The sequence below is a fragment of the Coptis chinensis genome, chromosome 5, assembly GCF_015680905.1.
Source record: "Coptis chinensis isolate HL-2020 chromosome 5, ASM1568090v1, whole genome shotgun sequence".
Taxonomy (NCBI): domain Eukaryota; kingdom Viridiplantae; phylum Streptophyta; class Magnoliopsida; order Ranunculales; family Ranunculaceae; genus Coptis; species Coptis chinensis.
This window is the reverse complement of record NC_141460.1, coordinates 81,828,344-81,847,763: the sequence shown is the minus strand read 5'-3', so window position 1 is coordinate 81,847,763 and position 19,420 is coordinate 81,828,344. Positions and strand designations below refer to the sequence as shown.

General features: G+C 42.1%; 4 protein-coding genes across 5 annotated transcripts; 2 read left to right on the top strand and 2 right to left on the bottom strand.

Moving 5' to 3' along the window:
* Positions 1-2,314: 2,314 nt before the first annotated feature.
* On the bottom strand, positions 2,315-2,734 carry LOC147499292 (uncharacterized). The gene has a single exon (XM_086563448.1). The coding sequence runs from the start codon at positions 2,732-2,734 to the stop codon at positions 2,315-2,317; it is 420 nt and encodes a 139-aa protein (XP_086419574.1).
* Positions 2,735-2,978: 244 nt separating this feature from the next.
* LOC147499291 (uncharacterized) lies at positions 2,979-5,732 on the bottom strand. The gene is made up of 2 exons (XM_086563447.1): positions 5,246-5,732; positions 2,979-4,177 (listed from the first exon to the last, which is right to left on the bottom strand). The coding sequence occupies exons 1-2, from the start codon at positions 5,730-5,732 to the stop codon at positions 2,979-2,981; spliced, it is 1,686 nt and encodes a 561-aa protein (XP_086419573.1).
* Positions 5,733-13,882: 8,150 nt separating this feature from the next.
* Positions 13,883-14,831, top strand: LOC147499290 (S-norcoclaurine synthase 2-like). The gene is made up of 2 exons (XM_086561126.1): positions 13,883-14,117; positions 14,320-14,831. The coding sequence occupies exons 1-2, from the start codon at positions 13,934-13,936 to the stop codon at positions 14,619-14,621; spliced, it is 486 nt and encodes a 161-aa protein (XP_086417252.1). The 5' UTR covers positions 13,883-13,933; the 3' UTR covers positions 14,622-14,831.
* Positions 14,832-14,971: 140 nt separating this feature from the next.
* LOC147499289 (putative E3 ubiquitin-protein ligase RF298) lies at positions 14,972-18,998 on the top strand. Of its 2 annotated transcripts, none has more exons than XM_086561125.1 (3): positions 14,972-15,468; positions 15,651-17,873; positions 18,297-18,998. In XM_086561125.1, the coding sequence occupies exons 2-3, from the start codon at positions 15,681-15,683 to the stop codon at positions 18,870-18,872; spliced, it is 2,769 nt and encodes a 922-aa protein (XP_086417251.1). In that variant the 5' UTR covers positions 14,972-15,468; positions 15,651-15,680; the 3' UTR covers positions 18,873-18,998. The 2 variants fall into 2 exon arrangements, with proteins under 2 accessions (XP_086417251.1, XP_086417250.1); XM_086561124.1 differs by having other exon boundaries at positions 15,643-17,873.
* Positions 18,999-19,420: the final 422 nt, after the last annotated feature.

The window sequence follows — 19,420 nt, the reverse complement described above, 5'->3', positions numbered from 1 at the left end:
AATGTCGATTGTGTTTCACTCCGAATTTACATTAGCGGTCTAATTCCCCTAATTCCCGAATGTTCTTTTTACCTCGTTAGTGTTGGAGTTCTTTTCTGTTTGACCTAAGTTTGCTGCATAATTGATTTGGATATTCAGTCCGCAAAGCCTCTCTCCCGCTGTCTTTGATAAGCCGTGGAGCCTAATGGGGCAGCTCATTTTGCCTCAAGTTTGATTCAGACGTTGCATCTGCGAAGGGCTCGCCCCAGCTCTCTTTGAATGGCTGTGAAGCCTGATGGGGGCAGCTCAATTGCTCCCAGTTTGATTTGGACGTTGCAACCGCGAAGGGCTCGTCCCCCCCCCCCCCTCCCGCTCTTTTTGAATGGCTATGAAGCCCTTGGGGGCAACTATTTTGCCCCCCCCTTTGATTCGGACGTTAGCGACCCGGAAGGGCTCGTCCCCGCTCTATTTGAATGGCTGTGAAGCCTGATGGGGGGCGGCTCATTTTGCCCCGGTTTGATTCAGACATGGCGTCTGCGAAGGGCTCGTCCCCCCCGCTCTCTTTGAATGGTTTGATTCGATTTTGGGCGGCTTTATTTGCCCCGGTTTGATTCGGACGCAAAGCCCACGAAGGGCGTCCCCCCGCTCTCTTTGAATGGCCGAAGCTGATGATTCATTTTGCCCCGGTTTGATTCGGACGTCTTTTTGGAAAGGCTGCGAAGGCCATAGGGGCAGCTCATTTTGCCCCCATTTTGATTCGGATGTTGGGGCTCCCCTCTTTTGAATGTCGAAGCTGATGGGGCAGCTCCCGGTTTGATTTGGGCGTTACAAACCCTTGAAGGGCTCGTCCCCCCCCGCTCTTTTTGAATGGCTATGAAGCCCACGGGGGCAACTCATTTTGCCCCCGTTTGATTCCCCGCTGAAAGACGTGGGCTTTGTGAAGCTGATGGGGCGGCTCATTTTGCCCCGGTTTGATTCGGACGAAGCGTCTGCGGGCGGCTCGTCCCCCGCTCTTTTGAATGGCTATGAAAGCTGATGGGGCAACTTATTTGCCCCAGTTTGATTCGGCAACTTCATTTTGCCCCAGTTTGATTCGGATAAGCATTCATTTTGCCAGCGGGCTCCCCGCTCTTTGAATGGCTGAAAGCTGATGGCCCCCGTTTTGATTCGGACGTGGCGTCGTCCCCGCTCTCTTTGAATGGTCGTGAAGATGGGATAGCGGGGCTCCCATTTGAATGGCGAAGGGCTCGTCCCCCCCCGCTTTTTGAATGGCTATGAAGCTTATGGGGCAACTCATTTTGCCCCGGTTTGATTCGGACGTTCTTTCGACCCATGAAGAAGGCTCGTCCCCGCTCTATTTTGGCTGTGATTGGGGCAGCTCATTTTGCCCCAGTTTGATTCGGACATGGCGCCCAAGCGTCTGCGAAGAGCTCGTCCCCGCTCTCTTTGAATGGCGTCCGCGAATTTGCCCCTCGGTTTGATTCGGGCGGTAAAGCGTCCCCAGGCTCGTCCCCGCTCTTTTGAATGGCTGTGAAGCTCGATAGGAGCAGCTCATTTGCCCCGGTTTGATTCGGGCGTTCCGCATTTGTCCCCCCGCTTTTTTGAATGGCTGTGAAGATTCGGGCTTCACCTGCTCCGGTTTGATTTGGGCGTTGCAACCGCGAAGCTCGTCCCCCCCTCTCTTTTTGAATGGCTATGAAGCGATGGGGCAACTCATTTTGCCCCGGTTTGATTCGGCGACGCGAAGGGCTCCCCTCGCTTTGATTTGAATGGCCATGCCCCAGTTTTTGCCCCGATTCGGACATGGCGTCTCCGGAAGGGCTCGTCCCCGCTCTCTTTGAATGGCTGTGAAGCGATGGGGCGACTTATTTGCCCCGTTTGATTGGACGGGCGTCCACGAAGCGGCTCGTCCCCGCTCTCTTTGAATGGGGGAAGCCTCATTTTGCCCCTCATCCCCCCATTGTTTATTGGAAAGGCTGAAACTGATAAAGGCCTCATTTTGCCCCAGTTTGATTCGGATGTGGCGTCCCAGCCCGTCCTCGTCTCTTTGAATGGCTGTGAAGAAGCTGATGGGGCAACTTATTTGCCCCGGTTTGATTCGGACGGGCGTCCCGCGATTTTCGTCCCCCCTCTCTTTGAATGGCTCTGATGGGGCACTTATTTTGCCCCCTTAGTTGGATTCGACCGTTGTGTCCTCCCCCCATCCCCCCCCCCGCTGCCTTTGATTAACCAGTATTCATGCTATTTCTCCAGGAATGCATTCTTTGTTTCATTGACTTAGAATTCCACACACAATATATATACAAAAAACAAAATTTTCTTGTCCCACCGAAAGCTACACACTGCTTCTTTCATGGAATTTCTTCAGCATTCTTATATTCCATTGTTTCTCAATCGTGACTCCTGCCGGCGTTTCAATCTTGTAAGTGCCAGAAGTTCCCTTCGCTGTCACGACATACGGTCCTTCCCAGTTGGGTCCTAGTTTGCCGTCATTCTCCTTCTTAGTGGCTGGGGTAACCCTTCGCAGCACCAAGTCCCCAATCATGAATCCCCGCGACTTTACTCGTTTATCATACTGTCTCTGTAGTCTTCTATGATACTCCTCCAGTTGTATGCGAGCTGCATCTCTTTTTTCCTCAATTATATTCAACTCAATGGCTAATATCTTTTCATTAAGACCCATTTCCACGGCCCTGGTTCTTGTCGTTTTCTCTATCATTTCCACCGGTATGACAGCCTCTACTCCATATGCCATCGCGAATGGTGATTCATTTGTCGAAGTCCGCGGTGTGGTACGATAAGCCCATAAAACATGATTCAATTCATCAGCCCACGCTCCTTTTCTATCTTCCAGCTTTCTTTTTAAATTGTCCATGATGATTTTGTTTGATGCCTCGGCCTGACCATTCCCCTCCGGATTGTATGGTGCCGAGAACCCTTGTTTCACTTTGTAGGCTTGAAGGAATTGACGTACCTTTCCCCCAGTAAATTGTGTTCCATTATCTGCAAATGATTGTATAGGGCAATCCGAATCTGCATATTATGTTCTCCCAAAGGAACTTCTTCACATTCTCTTCTTTGACTTGCTGTAGTGCCACTCCCTCCACCCACTTGGTGAAATAATCAGTGGCGGCCAACATAAATTTTCTTTTGCCGCTTGCCATGGGCAAAGGCCCCACTATATCCAGTGCCCACATGGCGAATGGCCACGGACTAAACACATTATGCAGTGGCTTCGCTTGGGAATGGATGAGTTGTGCAAACCTCTGGCATTTCTCACAAGTTGTTGCATACTCTGTTGCATCCCTTTTCATATGAGGCCAAAAATACCCCTGTGATATCAATCTATGGGTTGGGGTTCGACCCGCTGAGTGACTCCCACAATCACCTTCATGTACCTCGGCCAACACTTCTTGCACCTGCTGTGGCCCTATGCATCTCAATAGTGGTCCGTTGAAACTCTTCCTGTACAAATCCCCATCTAACAGAACATATCTCTGACTGACTTGCTCCATCTTTCGTCTCTCTTTTGTATTCTCTATCTCTGCTCCCATAAGAAAAGTTTTAATAGGTGTCATCCAACCTGCCTCCCTTTCAATGGTGAGACACACACCCTCAATTTCTGATGTACTTGGCCTGCTCAAAACTCTTACTTCAATAGAACGACCCTCTGTTCCTGGAAGCACAGCGGCCACATATGCTAAAGCGTCAGCATGTCTGTTTTCACCATGGCCCAAATGGGCAAACTGAATCCTTTTGAACTGGCTGGCTTTTCGTTGTAGAACCTCTAGATATCGTGCCATTCTTGGACAATGCACCACAAAACCCCCATTCATCTGACAAATAACCAAGTTAGAGTCAGAGAATACCGATAACTCGCTTACTCCCAGATCTTGTGCCAAATTTAAACCTGCTATCACTGCTTCATATTCCGACTCATTATTAGAAGCCGCGAATCCCAGTTTCATTGACAACTCCAGCCTTGTGTTGTCAGGAGTCACCAAAATTACTCCAATCCCATTTCTGGTATCTGTAGCTGATCCATCCGCGAATACTCTCCATCCATTGCGCATATCCCAAGGGTCCAAGGGATCATGTCTAGATTCTTCCTCCTTAGCCATGACCATTTCCTCTCCCCAAGTGGGATCCTCGGCTGGAAATTCTGCTAGGAACTCCGCCAAGGCTTGCGCTTTTTCCGCTGTTCTAATATGATATTAGATTTCGTAACAACTAAGCATCGCCGCCCATTTCAGCGTTTTTTCCACCATATCATCAATATATATTTCCATGCCCTTCCTAATCTTGTCTTCGAACATTTTTTCCCCTAACCGCTGAAATGTAGCCCCCGCATTCTTCAAACCAAAAGGCATTCTTGTATAACAATAAGTACCTCCTTCCACCACGAAGGTAGTCTTCTCTTGATCTGGGCCGAACATCGCGACCTGGTTATATCCCATGGACGCATCCATGAAAGAGAACACCTTGAAACCAGCAATTCTATCTACTAACTCATCCACTCGAGGCATAGGATAACAGTCTTTAGGGCACTCTTTATTCACGTCTGTAAAGTCAACACACATTCTGACCTTGCCGTTCTTTTTTGGAACAGCGACAACGTTGGACAGCCATTCCGTACATTCTACATCCCTGATTATCCCCGCACCCTTAAGCCGTATAACCTCCTCGCGAATCCCTTCCGCGTATTTTGGTCTTACGCTTCTCATCTTCTGTCTTACAGGCCGGCTTCGCACCTTCCTTCATATGCAAGTGATGGCAAACGAACTCTGGATCTATCCCTGTGATATCTTCAATCGCCCATGCAAATATGTCAGCATTCTCGGTCAATAACTGTACCAGTTTGACTTTCCATTCCTCGGGCAAGTCCGATCCGACCGAAGTAAATTTCTCTTCCTCTCCCACCCCCAGGTTCACGATCTCAATCTCATCCAGAGTTTTCGGTCCCTGAGGAGACTCGCATCCTTCAATCAAGTCCGCCTCCTGTGATTGCTACGCTTCTCCTTTCTCGTGTGTCGGTTTTTCACCCCCTATTCCCCGGACCATATTTTTTACCGTCACTTGGTGTATATTTTGCGCGGCGACTTGATCCCCTTATTTTTCAGACACCCCCGCCCGGCGGGGAAGCGATCATCACGATAATAGGTCGACGGAATGACCTTCATTTCATGAATCCATCTTCTCCCTAGAATGGCATTGTATTGGGACCCAGTATCTACCACCATAAACCTGGTGAATACCGTCGTCGGACCTGCTATTACTGGCAACGTTACCTCCCCCAGTGGCTCTGTCATGCTACCATTGAAGCCATACAAATTGGTCTGAGAAACCTTCAACTGATCCCTATCTATGTTCATCTCTTCCATGGCCCCTTTAAACAATAGATCTACCGAACTTCCGCAGTCTATCAACACTCGCTTCACTAGATAATTACCCATCGCTATGGTAATCACCAAAGCATCCTCATGCGGCGAAATCACTGATTCCAAACCTTTCGGTGTGAACACTATGTTTCCTTCGCCAATTGAGATTCCTGAAACTAACCGCGGCATGCTTGCCACCTCATTTACCTGCTGTAAGCTCGCTGTCCTTCTGATCTTGTCTCGGTGGGCATTTCTTCCGAGTGTCTCTCCACTGTAAATGACATTTATTGTTCCCAAGATCCTAGCAAGAGCCTGCCCTCTCTCCGGATGACGAACCTCCGCGACATATTCTTTGAGCATCCCCTTCTCAATCATTCTCTCCACCAGCCACTTCAAAGCATAACATTCGTTAGTGGCGTGGTTCCTAATCTGATGATAGGCACAAAAAGGTTTCCCCTCTATCTCTCCAGGTGTATTTCGCGGTCCTTCATAATGCTGCAACCCCTTGATAAGTGGCAAGATTTCCTCTAATGGCCTATTAAGGGGTGTTTGTTTTATCTCACGGTACGGCTTTCTTTCGCGAATACCTCTCCTGTTCTTTCGGGTCCACGACTTTCCCCTCTGTAGGATCCCCCTTCTCTCTCTTCTCTCTTTCCCCTATCTCTTCGATCATCTTTATCCACCGCCTGCACTGCCTTCCCAGATCTCTTTTGTTCCCTCGCATTTCTTTGCATTATGTCCTCGTACCGAATATATTTTTCTACCTAGAGCGTGCAGAGTGGTGATTTCGATTTTGGACACTGACTCGTGGACCTTAGTCCCCTGCCTCAAGCCGTGCTGAAATGCAATTACCGCGGTATGCTCATCCAGATTCTCCACCCTCAAGGTCTCTTCTTTGAATCTGCACAGAAATTCCCTTAATGATTCCGCTGACCTCTGTTTGATGTTAAATAATGCCGCGATATCCACTACCCTCCGTTTTTGGTGGATGAAATGGTCCACGAAGGCACGCTCTAGCTCTTCAAATCTACTGATGCTCCGCGAAGATAAGCGGTAATACCAATCCGAGGCTCCCCCCTTAAGGCTTGCAGGGAACATCATGCAGCGCAGTCCATCATACTTATTTTCCTGCCACAATGGCATCTGTTGTCTAAAATGATGCAAATGATCAGTTGGTTCACCCTTCCCATCATACCTTTCAAATCTTGGTTGACTAAATCTCTTAGGTACCTCCGAATTCCAGATCGAATCCGCCAGTGGATTTTTATTGAGGTTAGCAACCTCCTTTTGAGCGGCACTTTGGTTCACTTTTTCAACCACACGGTTCATTTCTCTATCTTTCTCAATCATTGCACGTACTTCGCCCGGTGTGATGCCCTCTTCTGGATCTACTCCGCGGAACTGGTATACCTCATTTTCCCCTTCCATCTCACTGCCCCGACGATCCCCCTGTTCCAACTCGTCATTCTCGTTCCTTAGCCTGACTATTTCTTCTTACATAAGTCTGGTGGCGTCTGCCGCCACATCAGATATCTCTTCCTTTCCACCCTCCTCTCTTTCTTCGCTCACCACTTCCTCTACTACCTCTCGAATAATTTCTTTTCTAGGTCTTCCGACTCCCTTTTTTGTTATGGTGGCCATTTTATCTCGCTCTCCCCACAGACGACGCCAAAATGTATACTCAAAAAATTACAATCTCACTCTCTCTCTCAAATTACAATCTCACTCTCTCTCTGATCTTTTTTCTTTTTCTCCTCTTTTCTCTCCCCTCTCTCCTCTTTTTATCCTATCCCCTTTTTCCTAACTCCCCCTCTCATCAGCTTCGTTCATCTCCTCTCCACCCCTCGCCTTCTAGCTCTCCACCTGTCCCACTCCCTATATGGCAGTTCTCGGCAGTTAGGTTACCGCGGACTTGATTCGCTACATCAGGTTTTCTCTTCACAATTCTGCGTACAACCCTTTTGTACGTCTGACTCCACATGTCATCAATAGGTCCTATACATTAATATTACTTGAATAAAATATGGAGAAGAATAGAGAGAGATTGAAATCCATTTTTTAATTTCTTAATATGTTAGCATAGATTTGTATGGAAAACCCTAGTCTAGATATTCTCACACAAGGTTAAAATATAAAGACTAGACCTTTAATGATCCCTAATTACTTTATACTATCTCTAGTCATAAACTAATTAGCACGAGAGAAAGCTTGTTCTCATTCTCATGACAAACTCACTATTATCTAGTTTAAGTTAAACTCTTCTTATCTCTAAGTCAAGAAAAACTTAAACTTGAAACCCTAAAAAACAATCTATAGTAACAAATCAAGTCATCTCAAAGCTTCATTCTAACTCCCTCTAATACGAGTTTAGCTTTGATTCATGGGACTATCATGAATAAAAGAATGAGAAGAATACATAATAGAAAGAGAAGCAATTGAATTCAATAATAATAATAACTTGAAGGTATTTTAATGGAGGTTTTATGGAGGCTACAATTATAAACCCTAATTACTTAAACTATATTAAACTAAAGAAAGGGGATAGAGAGAGAGAGAGCTAAATTATTCTAATTAATGGGAGGGAGATATCTAAATTATTCTAACTAATAGAAGGGAGAGAGAATAGAGTTTTGCCTTCATCCTCTTTATATAAGAGAGGGTTAGGTTTATAATTTCGTGTATGAGTTTTGGAGCTGTGTTTTGGGCCACTAAATCAAGTCCAAAACCTAATTACTTAAGTCCAAAAATGGTTTCTCTATAGGAATTTACTACAACACTATTTTCGTCCATTTTTACTACTTTGATTGGGTCACAGCTTGGACTATTAGAAAGCTTATTCTGAGGCGGTTGTTTTGACATATAATTGGCCCAATTCCGAGGTCTGAGTCCAAAGATACGACCTACGGAAGTTCTATTGACTTTTCTGCTCTTTTTCTACCTGCGTTGACTTTGACTTTTTAGCTTTGACTAGGCTTTAAAAAGGCTTTTTCTCATTCAAACTTGGGCTTTAATCATATAATTTCTCTAGCAATCAATTTGACTCATTTCTCTTGCAAAAGTGACGTCTTTATTCACATAATTGATTTAAAGACCTGAAATACACAAAAATACGTAAATATTACTAACTCTTATTTATTATAAATATAATTGGCATAAATATAATATTATTATGGGGTTGAAACTAGAGTTTTAGGCTCTTATCAACACCACGCACACTTTTCACCTTCCATATGTTGAGCTTGGTATAACGTACGCCACTTGAGTTTTCAATGCTGATGGGTTAAAGTGTGGGCGAGAAAAAACCCATTTTGTTTGATTCAAGTATTGAAGAGGATATGGGAAGGTTAAGGACTTTACTGTTTTCGTTGTTTGATTTTGATGGTGAGCTTGTACTACGGAATATTGGTGGTAGATACATTTTGAACCTGACCTTCAGAGAAATATACATGTATCAATTAAATGAGGATTATTGTCTGGAACATCAAATTGATGCCCTATACTTGGAGCAAACTCAGAGGTGGAGGATGAGTTTGTCAGGGCTTTTATGTTATATTTTTTGGGCCAAGTGGATTTCACGACTTAAAAATCTGGGGTTCGGACTGGTTGGTTAGCGTCATTGGTAGACCTTGATAACTTGGATGATTTTGAGTGGGGTGGTGCTTTCATGGCACATATGTATACTGGGCTTGATTTGTTTGTCCAGACAAATGAAATGGGAAAGCAATGCAACAGGATTATGTGGATACTACAGGTAAGAGGATTTAAATTTTAAGATATAAGATTTTATTTTGTTAGTTAAATATTATATAATTTACGTTAAAATACACTGTCATTTGATTATTTCAGTACTGGTGGTATGAGTATTTCGCTTGTTTAAACCATATACTGAGAAGTGATTGAGATAAAGACTTATGGTATCGCCTACAGGGATGGACTGCTAAGGCACGCTAGAGTCAAAGAAGAGGTCCATAATGATCTCCAAGCTGCTATGAGCTAATTAGAAACTAAAAGTGTGAGATCTATTGTTTGGAGTCCGTGGCAAGGTTCTCGATATGAGCATACACATATCTTTCAGTAGAGTTCGTTCGATCATGTCGTTAACAAGGTTCATACTAAAAAACCCTGATATGTGTGCTTGGTTCCTTGGAGATAAGGTGACCATGCTGACTGTTGGATTTTAGATATGTTCCTGCTCCCCCACCCACAGACATGCGTGCTATGACTGTGCCCACCTTTTTGATTGAGCAGTATCGCGTTGCGAATGCATGGACGAGTTTTACTGATTATGTTTTTTTTTAAAATAAATTAAGCTAGGGTTAGGTAGACCCCCACCTGTATTAATATAATATATCCTTACATTTATAGTACCACTCGCATCCTCGTTTACAATGTTCTGTACAACAAATCACGAGGATATGCAAGTGAACCGTGGAAAATTCAACATCTTGGTGCAATTAAGCAACCATACTGGTACTAACTACGTTGAAACCCCGTTAGGCAGAGCTCAAACTAGGTTCAAGCATAGGAGACCAAAAGCTGGTGAAAATCTCCTTAGCCAGGCTTAAGTCTACGCTCTAGATATCAGCTAATAAACCGGCCCAACTATTCAGGCCTGGGACAACAACCAGTATCCAAATAATCCAAGCCCAACCAATACACCCGCCTAAGAAGTGGATCTGGAACGAAACAACCCACCACCATCTTCTCTACCCGCCAGCAAACAGCCAACACAACCTATGGTAGCAGCTCTTTCCCAGCACCACCAAACAACCAACCAGCCCCTCCATTCAATGTCATTTGCCCCACCTCTCGACAGAGCCCCCAGCCCACCATAGAAACCAAATTTCAGCAGCCAAGAAGCCCACTCTCAATCCCAATCCAAAACAAACCCATCCAGAGAGGTTGTAAAGGACATCTCTTGTCAACGGTCACCTCCAGAGTTCCAACCAGCCGCATCTTTGAGTCAAGTTCCGAGCTTTATCCAGCACATCTCTGCCGTCCCAAGCTCACACACTCGATCCAAACCACAACACAGTGAAACCTCTAGAGTAACCATGAATAGACCACACTTCACAACCAGTCGGCCTTGTCTTGTTCAAATTCGGAGACAGTCACTTCTTCTCGCTGCATGAGCATTGAACTACTAGAGTTACACCGAACAAACCTCCAAGAGAAGGAGCAGAGACAAAACAAAGGGGCAAAATCAGTACTAGAGTTACTAATTATGTTGATGTGAACTCTACTATTGAATATGAAACTTATTGGCAGAAAGTTTCTAGGGGAAACCTCTCTACGGGTCCACTTTATAGAGGTGCAAACATGAATGTAGCAACTAGTCAAAGTTTTATACGAGACGTCGAATTCCCAGACCCTGCAACTTCCAACAGAACATCCGAAGTATATCATGGTTATAATGCACCCCTACCTAGTGATCCATATGACGCATCACGTATGGTCATATCGTGTTGTTAATTCCCAGGGAATGGAGACCACCATCTCTTTTGAGCGTATAGATGATAGCATCTTGTCTGGGCTTGTACCTGAGTTCCAACAACTTAATGAGGTATATTTATATTTTATTATGTTAATTTCAATGCACTATATATATTTAACTTAGATAAAATATTGACACCATGCCGGAAACATTGCGTGGTCGCTTAGCAAATGAAATCTTACTCAACCAGGGGCTTTGAGTTGGTTTAATTGACCAAACTCAATAGTACTATGGGTATTTAGACCATGAACGAGCTAAAAGAGCACACTCTGAGCAACAACTTCATGAATGTGACCAAACGATAACAGATTTAACAAACCAAGTGGAAGCCTTGGTAATTTTATTAATTACATGTTTTACATTTTCAAATATTTATTTTATAACTCAAATTTTAGATTTTAATAATTAAATTACATACATTGCGTTGATGTCTCAGAGAGTAGCTACCGAGATCATGCAACAAGGCAATGCTCCTAAAAGAGGGAGAGAACGAAGACGGAGAGAGAATTACCATAGCAGTCAAGGCAGTGCTCCATAGTGTTAATGGCATGTAGATATTTTGTAATAATTATATTGGTTTGTTGTTGTTGTTGTTGTTGTTGAGAATTTTAACAGGTTTAGGTATATAAATTATGTCGATCAAACAAAGGAGGCTATGTCCAATTTTTTTTATGCATTATATGTCATTATATTATTATACGTTATTGTAGGGGATTTTTTGAGTATCCCCTGATCTTCCTATGTGCCTTGTGATTCATCAGAACCTTTTTTCTTGATCGAGAAGGGATGAGATGATATAGTATTCAGGGTTGAACCGCTTGACAGCTGCCTACGTATCTCCTTGTTTATTTAGAAGAATCAAACCTTATTTTGCGTAGTTCCTAAGAGCGAATTCTTATGGTTTATATATGAAGAGTCTTGAGAGTCCTAGGATTAGGGTTAACCTCACCGCCTGTGAGTTCCCTTCCATCTTTAGACGACTCTGCCTTCCTATTAGGAATCCTCTTCTTATGGAAGTCTGAATCTATACCATATCTTATTAGAGGCACCTTTCCTTCTTGGTCATCATATCCCATCGCATATGGGAAGATTAGATCTAACAGGTAACTCTTAAAGATATGTCATTATGATTATTTCCTTATCGATCATCAAAGATCGCCCTCTTTAGTTTCCTTCTGTTCAGGAACTGTCCATATCAGTTCCTAACGACTTGGAGAACTGTTATGCTTAGAGGCGGTCAGTCACGTGTCTGGCACATGCTTACTAAACACTCATGATAAGCACAAGATCACTTACTCACAGAATTGATTCGATTGCTCTCGTCTCATTCTGAACATCTATAGTCCTGGGTCATTTCCCATCCATGTGTCATCCAATCAACGACGGGAAATCCCCCTTACAGTTATTATATTTTTATAAGTCATTATATTTTTATACGTCATTTTATTTCTATACGTCAAATTATTATACGTTATTATATTTCTATCCGAATTATTATACATCATTATATTATTACATATGATGATGGAACATTGGAGGATTGGCAAACTTTGAAAGTGTGATGTTGATGATTGTCCCTCAAATATCATTATCTATCATACAAAAACATACACTTAAACGATAAAAACATATTACAAAATAAAACTTAAATAAATTTCAATGCTAAAACATCTACTAATACCACTCAGCTACATCTCCAAAAATTTCCAAACAACGTTCATGAACAAATTCCACTCCTTTAGTTTCTAGAAACATACGTTTTGCCGCAATTTTTCGCTCTTCATCACTACTGAAAGCACCAACAATCTTAAGTGCACGCTCCAATTTAAGATATTTATTACAATTCTTACAAATCCTCAAAAATCGGTCTAATAAGGCTTTACGCGTTCTATCTCCACGATTATCGTTGTGTCTGAATATTTCACAAGTTCTATCCCAAAAAACTCGTCTATGTCCATAATTTGACAATACAACAACACACTCCATTCTGACAATTGCAAGCATATGTGTTCGACACAATAATTCATCTTCAGCAGGGATGAAATGCAAACTACGTCTCGGATGAGGATGACACTTCATATTTTGTGAAGACATTTTGTTGAAGAATGAAAAAAAAAAGATGAGAGAAAAATGAGTGAATTGGTGAAAATTGAGTGAGACATGAATGCAATACATATAGGCTACAAGTCCAATAGATCTAAATATGTCCGTTGGGCCCAAAAAAAATCCAGCCGTTTTAATTTTTTATTAAACAAAATAAAAAACTTCTAGACGGCAAAACTTGATCCGTCCAACATCTGGACGACTAAAGTTGTCCCGTGCAAATATTTTGGTCGAGAATTTAACAATTGCTGAGATAGAAACAGGTGTTTAGTAGTGCGTTGGTAAACGAAATTACTAAAAAATTTGCTATCTGTCACATTAGAAATGGTTTTTAGCAGTGCATTGATGATGCTATGAGCACATTTACTGCGGCTTTGATACTTAGAGTAAATAAGTGACCTATGTTAAACTCGATCATGACTAAAATCAGAATGGATTAGAAAATAGTTATTTTGAAACACAAATTCAGAAGGGGAGAAAAAGAAATAAAGAGAAAACAAAAATATGGTCAGCGGGCAGTTAAGAATTACCGAATTACAAATAAGAGCCTGATCAGAATAATTGGAAAAGAAAAATGTGAGTCTCTAAGTCTAACGTGTAGCCAAAATAAAGCCTATCATGACTCAGCAGCAAGCTACATATCACCATAATGTAATGTATATACGAATTTGATGCCAAGTCATATTAATTTGGCCTGCTCGGCAGCTACGGCGAGCTTGAGTGAATTGACTACAATAATGTTAGGTTTGCTGCACATGTTTCATATTTATATTTTATGTCCAATTAAGTATGAAAAATAAATTAGTCGAATTGACTGCATGTGTCTAAAATTCGTTAGCAACAACAGTGGTCTTCAATGAATATTTTATGCTCCAATCAAAACAAATAAATGAGAATGTAGCTATAAAAAGGGCAAGGACTTTGTTCAATTTCATCAAACAAAATTCAATAACACTAATTTTAAGTTTTTGATAAGAAAATGCTTGCTGAAGTGTGGAGTGAATTGGAGGTCGACCTTCCCGCCGAGGAAATATGGGCTGTGTACAGTTCGCCTGATCTTCCTAGGCTCATTCTAGACCTGTTGCCTACTCGTTTTCAGAGTATAGATGTTTTAGAGGGCGATGGTACACAAGGAACAATTTTGCACATTGTCCTTCGGCCAGGTTTACTTTCATTTCTTTCCAAAAGTGTATACATGTTTGATCATATGCTTAGACTGTTAGATGGTATCAACATTTTAGACCATGATCCTGCGTACAGCATCACTCAATTGACACTGCTAGTGCTACCTCCCTAGCTTAACCAAACGATAATTCTAATTTTGTGCTAACAATTCGTGCATCATATTTGTCTACTGTTTTGCAGCAAACAGGGGACCTCTTACTTGGAACGAGCAATTCACAAGGATCGATCATACAACACGCACAAAGGTAGTTACCCAAATCGAAGGAGGATTTTTGAGTGATACATATGGTTTCAATTCATACGCAAATATGTTCACCATCACCCCAAGAGACTCTAGTTCATGTGTCATAAGAACCACTGCTTCCTTCGATGTTAAAGAAGGGTCTGAGGCCAATACTTCTTTTGTCACTGCTGGTTGGGGTATGGCAAGAGCAGTTGCAAACTACGTCAGGGCGAACAGACCTACTACAACTGAAGCCTAAGATTTCATGAGGGATTTGAATAAACTGGGATCAAAATAATCAAATCATATTTTTAAGGAATAAATGACATGGAAGCTCATCGATCTCCACTGTCTTCTATTATTGTTATTCATTTTTTATTTTTTTTTGTTATTTCGAGTTTTATGTGTGATTAGTAAACTATTTTCCTGTTCTGTTACTATTGAATAAAATTCCATTTTGGTGATGCAACCCGTCTGTTTGGACAAGGAACGAATAAACCTTTTCCTTAAAACACAACTAAAAATTATCACAATAAAGTAGATTTTATTTTCAATACATGAACATATTTTTCTTAACCTGAAAGCAACTTGGGAAGAAATGGGTATCAAATTGGACATGTGTTGAAAATCCACAGAAAACCATAACCATCTACAGGTGGGTAACAATCTTGTCAAATAATCTACATACTGAATCTGTGGACAGGCACAGTGTTGCGGTAAATTTATAGTTGATTTTTCAACGTTTGCACCGTGAGTGGGTCCCATGATTTGATTTTGAATGCTACCAAATATGTAACCCACCCAGAATTATCCCATTTTTGTAACCACCATTCTACAAATAATAATTTTGTTACCCACTTAGAAATTATCTCCTTTTTTTTGTTGTGGGCCAGCCCAAATGGTGGAACCTTAACCGTGGTTCAGTGATATAGGCTATAACTAAAGAAGCCGAACCACTTGACTACTAAACACAAAATCTCCTTCCTTAAACCCAAAAACTCTCTCTCAACTTTTACCGCACACACAAATTCCCATTACAAAAAACTTTCATGCAAATGCTTCAACACACATATTGATTAACTTCTCACTGAAAGCATTTTAGTTTGGTAAGTTTTTTTTATATATGTACCCAACCGACATGCATTTTTTTTTTTTTTCTTGAATTTATATTGTTTTTATTCATTTTGCGTTTTTATTTATTTATTAATTTAAGTTGAATTATTTATTTATATATTTGTTGTTTTTATGTTGAATTGGTTTTTTTTGGTAATGCACTGAAGAATTATAGGGGTTGGGCGAAGATTGTTCAGTTGGGAAAATGTCTGCCGAGAAAGCTAATGTTAGTATTTTTAAGGCTGGTAGTTCTGGAATTTTGGCTACTATTGTGGTTCAAGAAACTGGAAGTAGAAATAAGAGAAAGTTTTTATCTGATTTACCTCTAATTGATCCAAATGAGGCCCCGGGTTCTCCTCCACACTACGTGTGCGTTGGTAATGAATTTTCTGGTGAGGAACTCCAAGACATTGCAATTCATGACCAATATGGTTTGTGTGACATGTGTGGTTGTAGTCGAGATGACCCTGATGGTTCCAAAGTGGAACTTCTGTTGTCTGGCCCTACAAACTTGCCAGACGTAGAGTCCTCTCGACCTGGACGCAAACTAGAGCCAGAGAAGTTACAAGGTACTGAGTGGAATGAACTTTCAGAAGACCAGCTTGAAGAACTTTGTATGAATAGTTTGGATTTGATATTCAGGAGTGCGATTAAGTTGATTGCTACTTCTGGGTACAGTGAAGATGTTGCTGCAAAGGCTGTCTTGAGGGCCGACCTTTGTTATGGATTTAAAGACACTGTGTCGAATATTGTGGATAATACACTAGCGATTTTGCAAGCTGGGAAAGAGGTTTATGCTTCTAAAGATAACTTCTTTGAGAATCTAGAGCAGCTAGAGAATTACTTATTGGCGGAGATGGTTTGTGTGCTTACAGAGGTTGATCCACGTTTGAACACTGGTGACGCAATGTGGTGCTTGCTAATAAATGACATGAATGTTTCCCAAGCTTGTGCGTCCGATGGTGATTCCTCAAGTTGTGCAGGCAATGACGAGGTCCCAGGGGGTAGTTCATCTGGTTCGACGCTTCCCCAGTTGAATTTGAAATGTAATAGTGCCGAAGATAACCTTCCAGATTCTAGTAACTCAAAATCTCCAGTCCCTAGTCCTAATGGAACCCAATCTGAAATGCCTGCTGTGAAAGGAATTCCGAATCTGCCAAACCCAAGGAAGTCTGTTGTATCTGAAGGGCGACTTCCAGAGAAAGCAAGTCCAATTTCCACATCCCGCAGTATGGAGATGACTTTCAGTGTCATTGAGGAACATCTTCAAGCTAAATACCAGTCGTTTTCTAGCTCAGCAGAAAAGCCAGTGGGTGGTAGAAAGGCTCAGTCTAGTGGTGCTAAGAGAGAAACTATCGTCCGACATAAGATCCAAGTAGACAGAAACTATAGAGGAACAATGCGAACAGGAAAGCTTAGTAGCTTTGGTGGTTTGTTCTTGGATAAAAAACTCAAGGCTGTCTCTGATTCTATTGGGAAAGTTCCAAAGAATATTCCCATGACGATTAGAAAGTTCATGGAATCCGAGCTCAGTCATGCTACAGTAACCCAGCGTCGTCCGGTCAAGGACAAAACCTCAGCATCTACTCCAAAAGACGGCAATACCCCAGCTGTATCACCTAAGGCTAGCATGGAATTATTCCCGACTGTATTATCTAAGGCCAAGACCGAACCATCCCCAACTGTATTGCCTATGGCTGACACCAGATCATCCCCAGCTGTATTATCTAAGACAAAAGCTGAAGTATCTACCTCAATGACTTCAAAAAGCGAAGCTCCTTCAGGTCTCACCTATTCAAGCGAAGGGGTTCCTGATTATAGCTCTTTTGGGATACCATATGATAAGACCACAGGGAAGTGGGTGCCAAATGATAAACAGGACGAAGTGATTCTAAAACTGGCAGTCAGGGCACAGGACTTGCGAAACCAGCTTGGGGAGTGGACAGATTGGGCAAATCAAAAGGTTTTGCAAGCTACTCGTAGGCTGAGCAAGGATAAAGCAGAACTTAAGGTCTTGAGGCAAGAGAAAGAAGAGGCAGAATGTGCTAAAAAAGAACGGCAATCATTGGAAGAGAACACCATAAAGAAGCTCTCTGAAATGGAGAATGCCTTGTCAAGGGCAAATAGGAAGTTTGAAGAAACTGATGCTGAGGTTCACGAGCTTGAAGGAAAAAATTCCAAGCTGAGGCAGGAGATGGAGGAAGCAAAGAAGCAATGCGCAGAGGCAGCTGTGAGCTGTAAGGATGTGGCAAAAAGGGAAAACAAGATGAAAAAAAAGCTTCAATCATCTGAGAACCAAAAGATCACGTTGCAAGAGGAGCTTGCGTGGGTGAAGTGCAGGCAGGTTAAGCTGGAGCAAGAAGTGGGACAAGCTCAGAAGTTTCTAAAACAGTTGGAGGTAAGTTTCTGCAAAAATTGTATTTTAAGCCCAAAGAGCAGTAATCATAAGCACACTTTCATCAATAGGTGCGTTTAGTCGTTAGGACCAATAGTTGGTGTCCCCTTATGTGACCTACTCCATACATAGAGTGGTAAATGTTAACTGTCAATAGCTTAGCTACTTTGGAGTTTAAAGGAGGGAAAGTTTTTACTGTTTCTTGCATATATATATTTCTGTTTCTTGCATATATATTACATTTCTATGTTGAATGAATCCAAAGGCGCTGACGACCTGGACCCTACAGTAACGTTCATATTTCTATGTTGAATGTGGACCCTACAGTAACGTTCTCAATGTACTCCGAGTCATTTTTCTTCTTTCTTTTAACTATTGATCACTCTTGTTTTCTGTTTTGGTGCTCTTCTTCGTCCAAAATCGTAGGTTAGACAGAAACAGGTGAAGAAGGAGAAGGAAGACATACTAATGCAGGCCGAATCAATAAGAAAAGAAAGAGAACACATTGAGGCTTCAGCGGAACTGGAAGAGCATACAGTAAGATCAAAATCAGCAAATGGTCTACAGAGATATAAGGATGTTATTCGAGACCTAGGGTCCCAAATTGCCCAGCTAAGATTTAAGATTGATCCCTCAAAACTGGCAGCATTGCACTGGGGGGCTGATGGAAGCAATGTTAGTTGTTTGTCTGGTGGTGGCATTGCCCAGCATATGGAGGGATCCCGTCAGACCTTTTTAGCATCGGATCTGAACCCAGTTTTTCAGGACAATCTGCAAACCGGACGTGTGAAGCGTGAACGAGAGTGTGTGATGTGTCTGACAGAAGAGATGTCTGTGGTTTTCTTGCCATGCGCCCATCAAGTTGTTTGCGCAAAATGCAACGAGCTTCATGAGAAGCAGGGAATGAAGGACTGCCCATCTTGTAGGACCCCCATTCAGCGGCGTATCTGCACGAGGTTCTTTCAATCGGCTAAAAGTGCACGTGTAGCTCCAACCAAGTAAACATACCCCCTACCTTCTAAACTTTTTTTTGAGTAAACTGATCAATGATCTGTGGCGGTCTTTTGGAGATAAATAATGCACCTGAAACATCAATAATTACCAAGTTTTAATGATCTAGTTTATCCATAGTTAAACTGTTCATCCATAGTTGTTGGGTTGTTTCATCTTTGGTTCATGTCCCTGCTTTATCGGTACAAGTTCCCAAATCTTTTTTATACACCTGTGATACTTTTGAAATGATTTCTTTTAACATGCAACAACCATCTCACGGTATAAGAGCGAACACTTAAAAACAGTTTTGTTCTTGAAAAACAAATGGCTGGCAATCTGGATTTAATGAAGACACGTTTTGAAAAAAAAAACTTTTATTCGCAAGGAATAGCTTAATTACCCACTTCGCTTCGCCACTGTTTCAACGACGACAACAAGCATTCGACATATGGAGAGGCTTTTTATGCATTTCAAAACTGCGAGGCTGTGACCACGTAGTCACAAAAAAAGGGTATGGGGTGACGCCCTCTGATTACATTATGTGCCGACAAACAAAA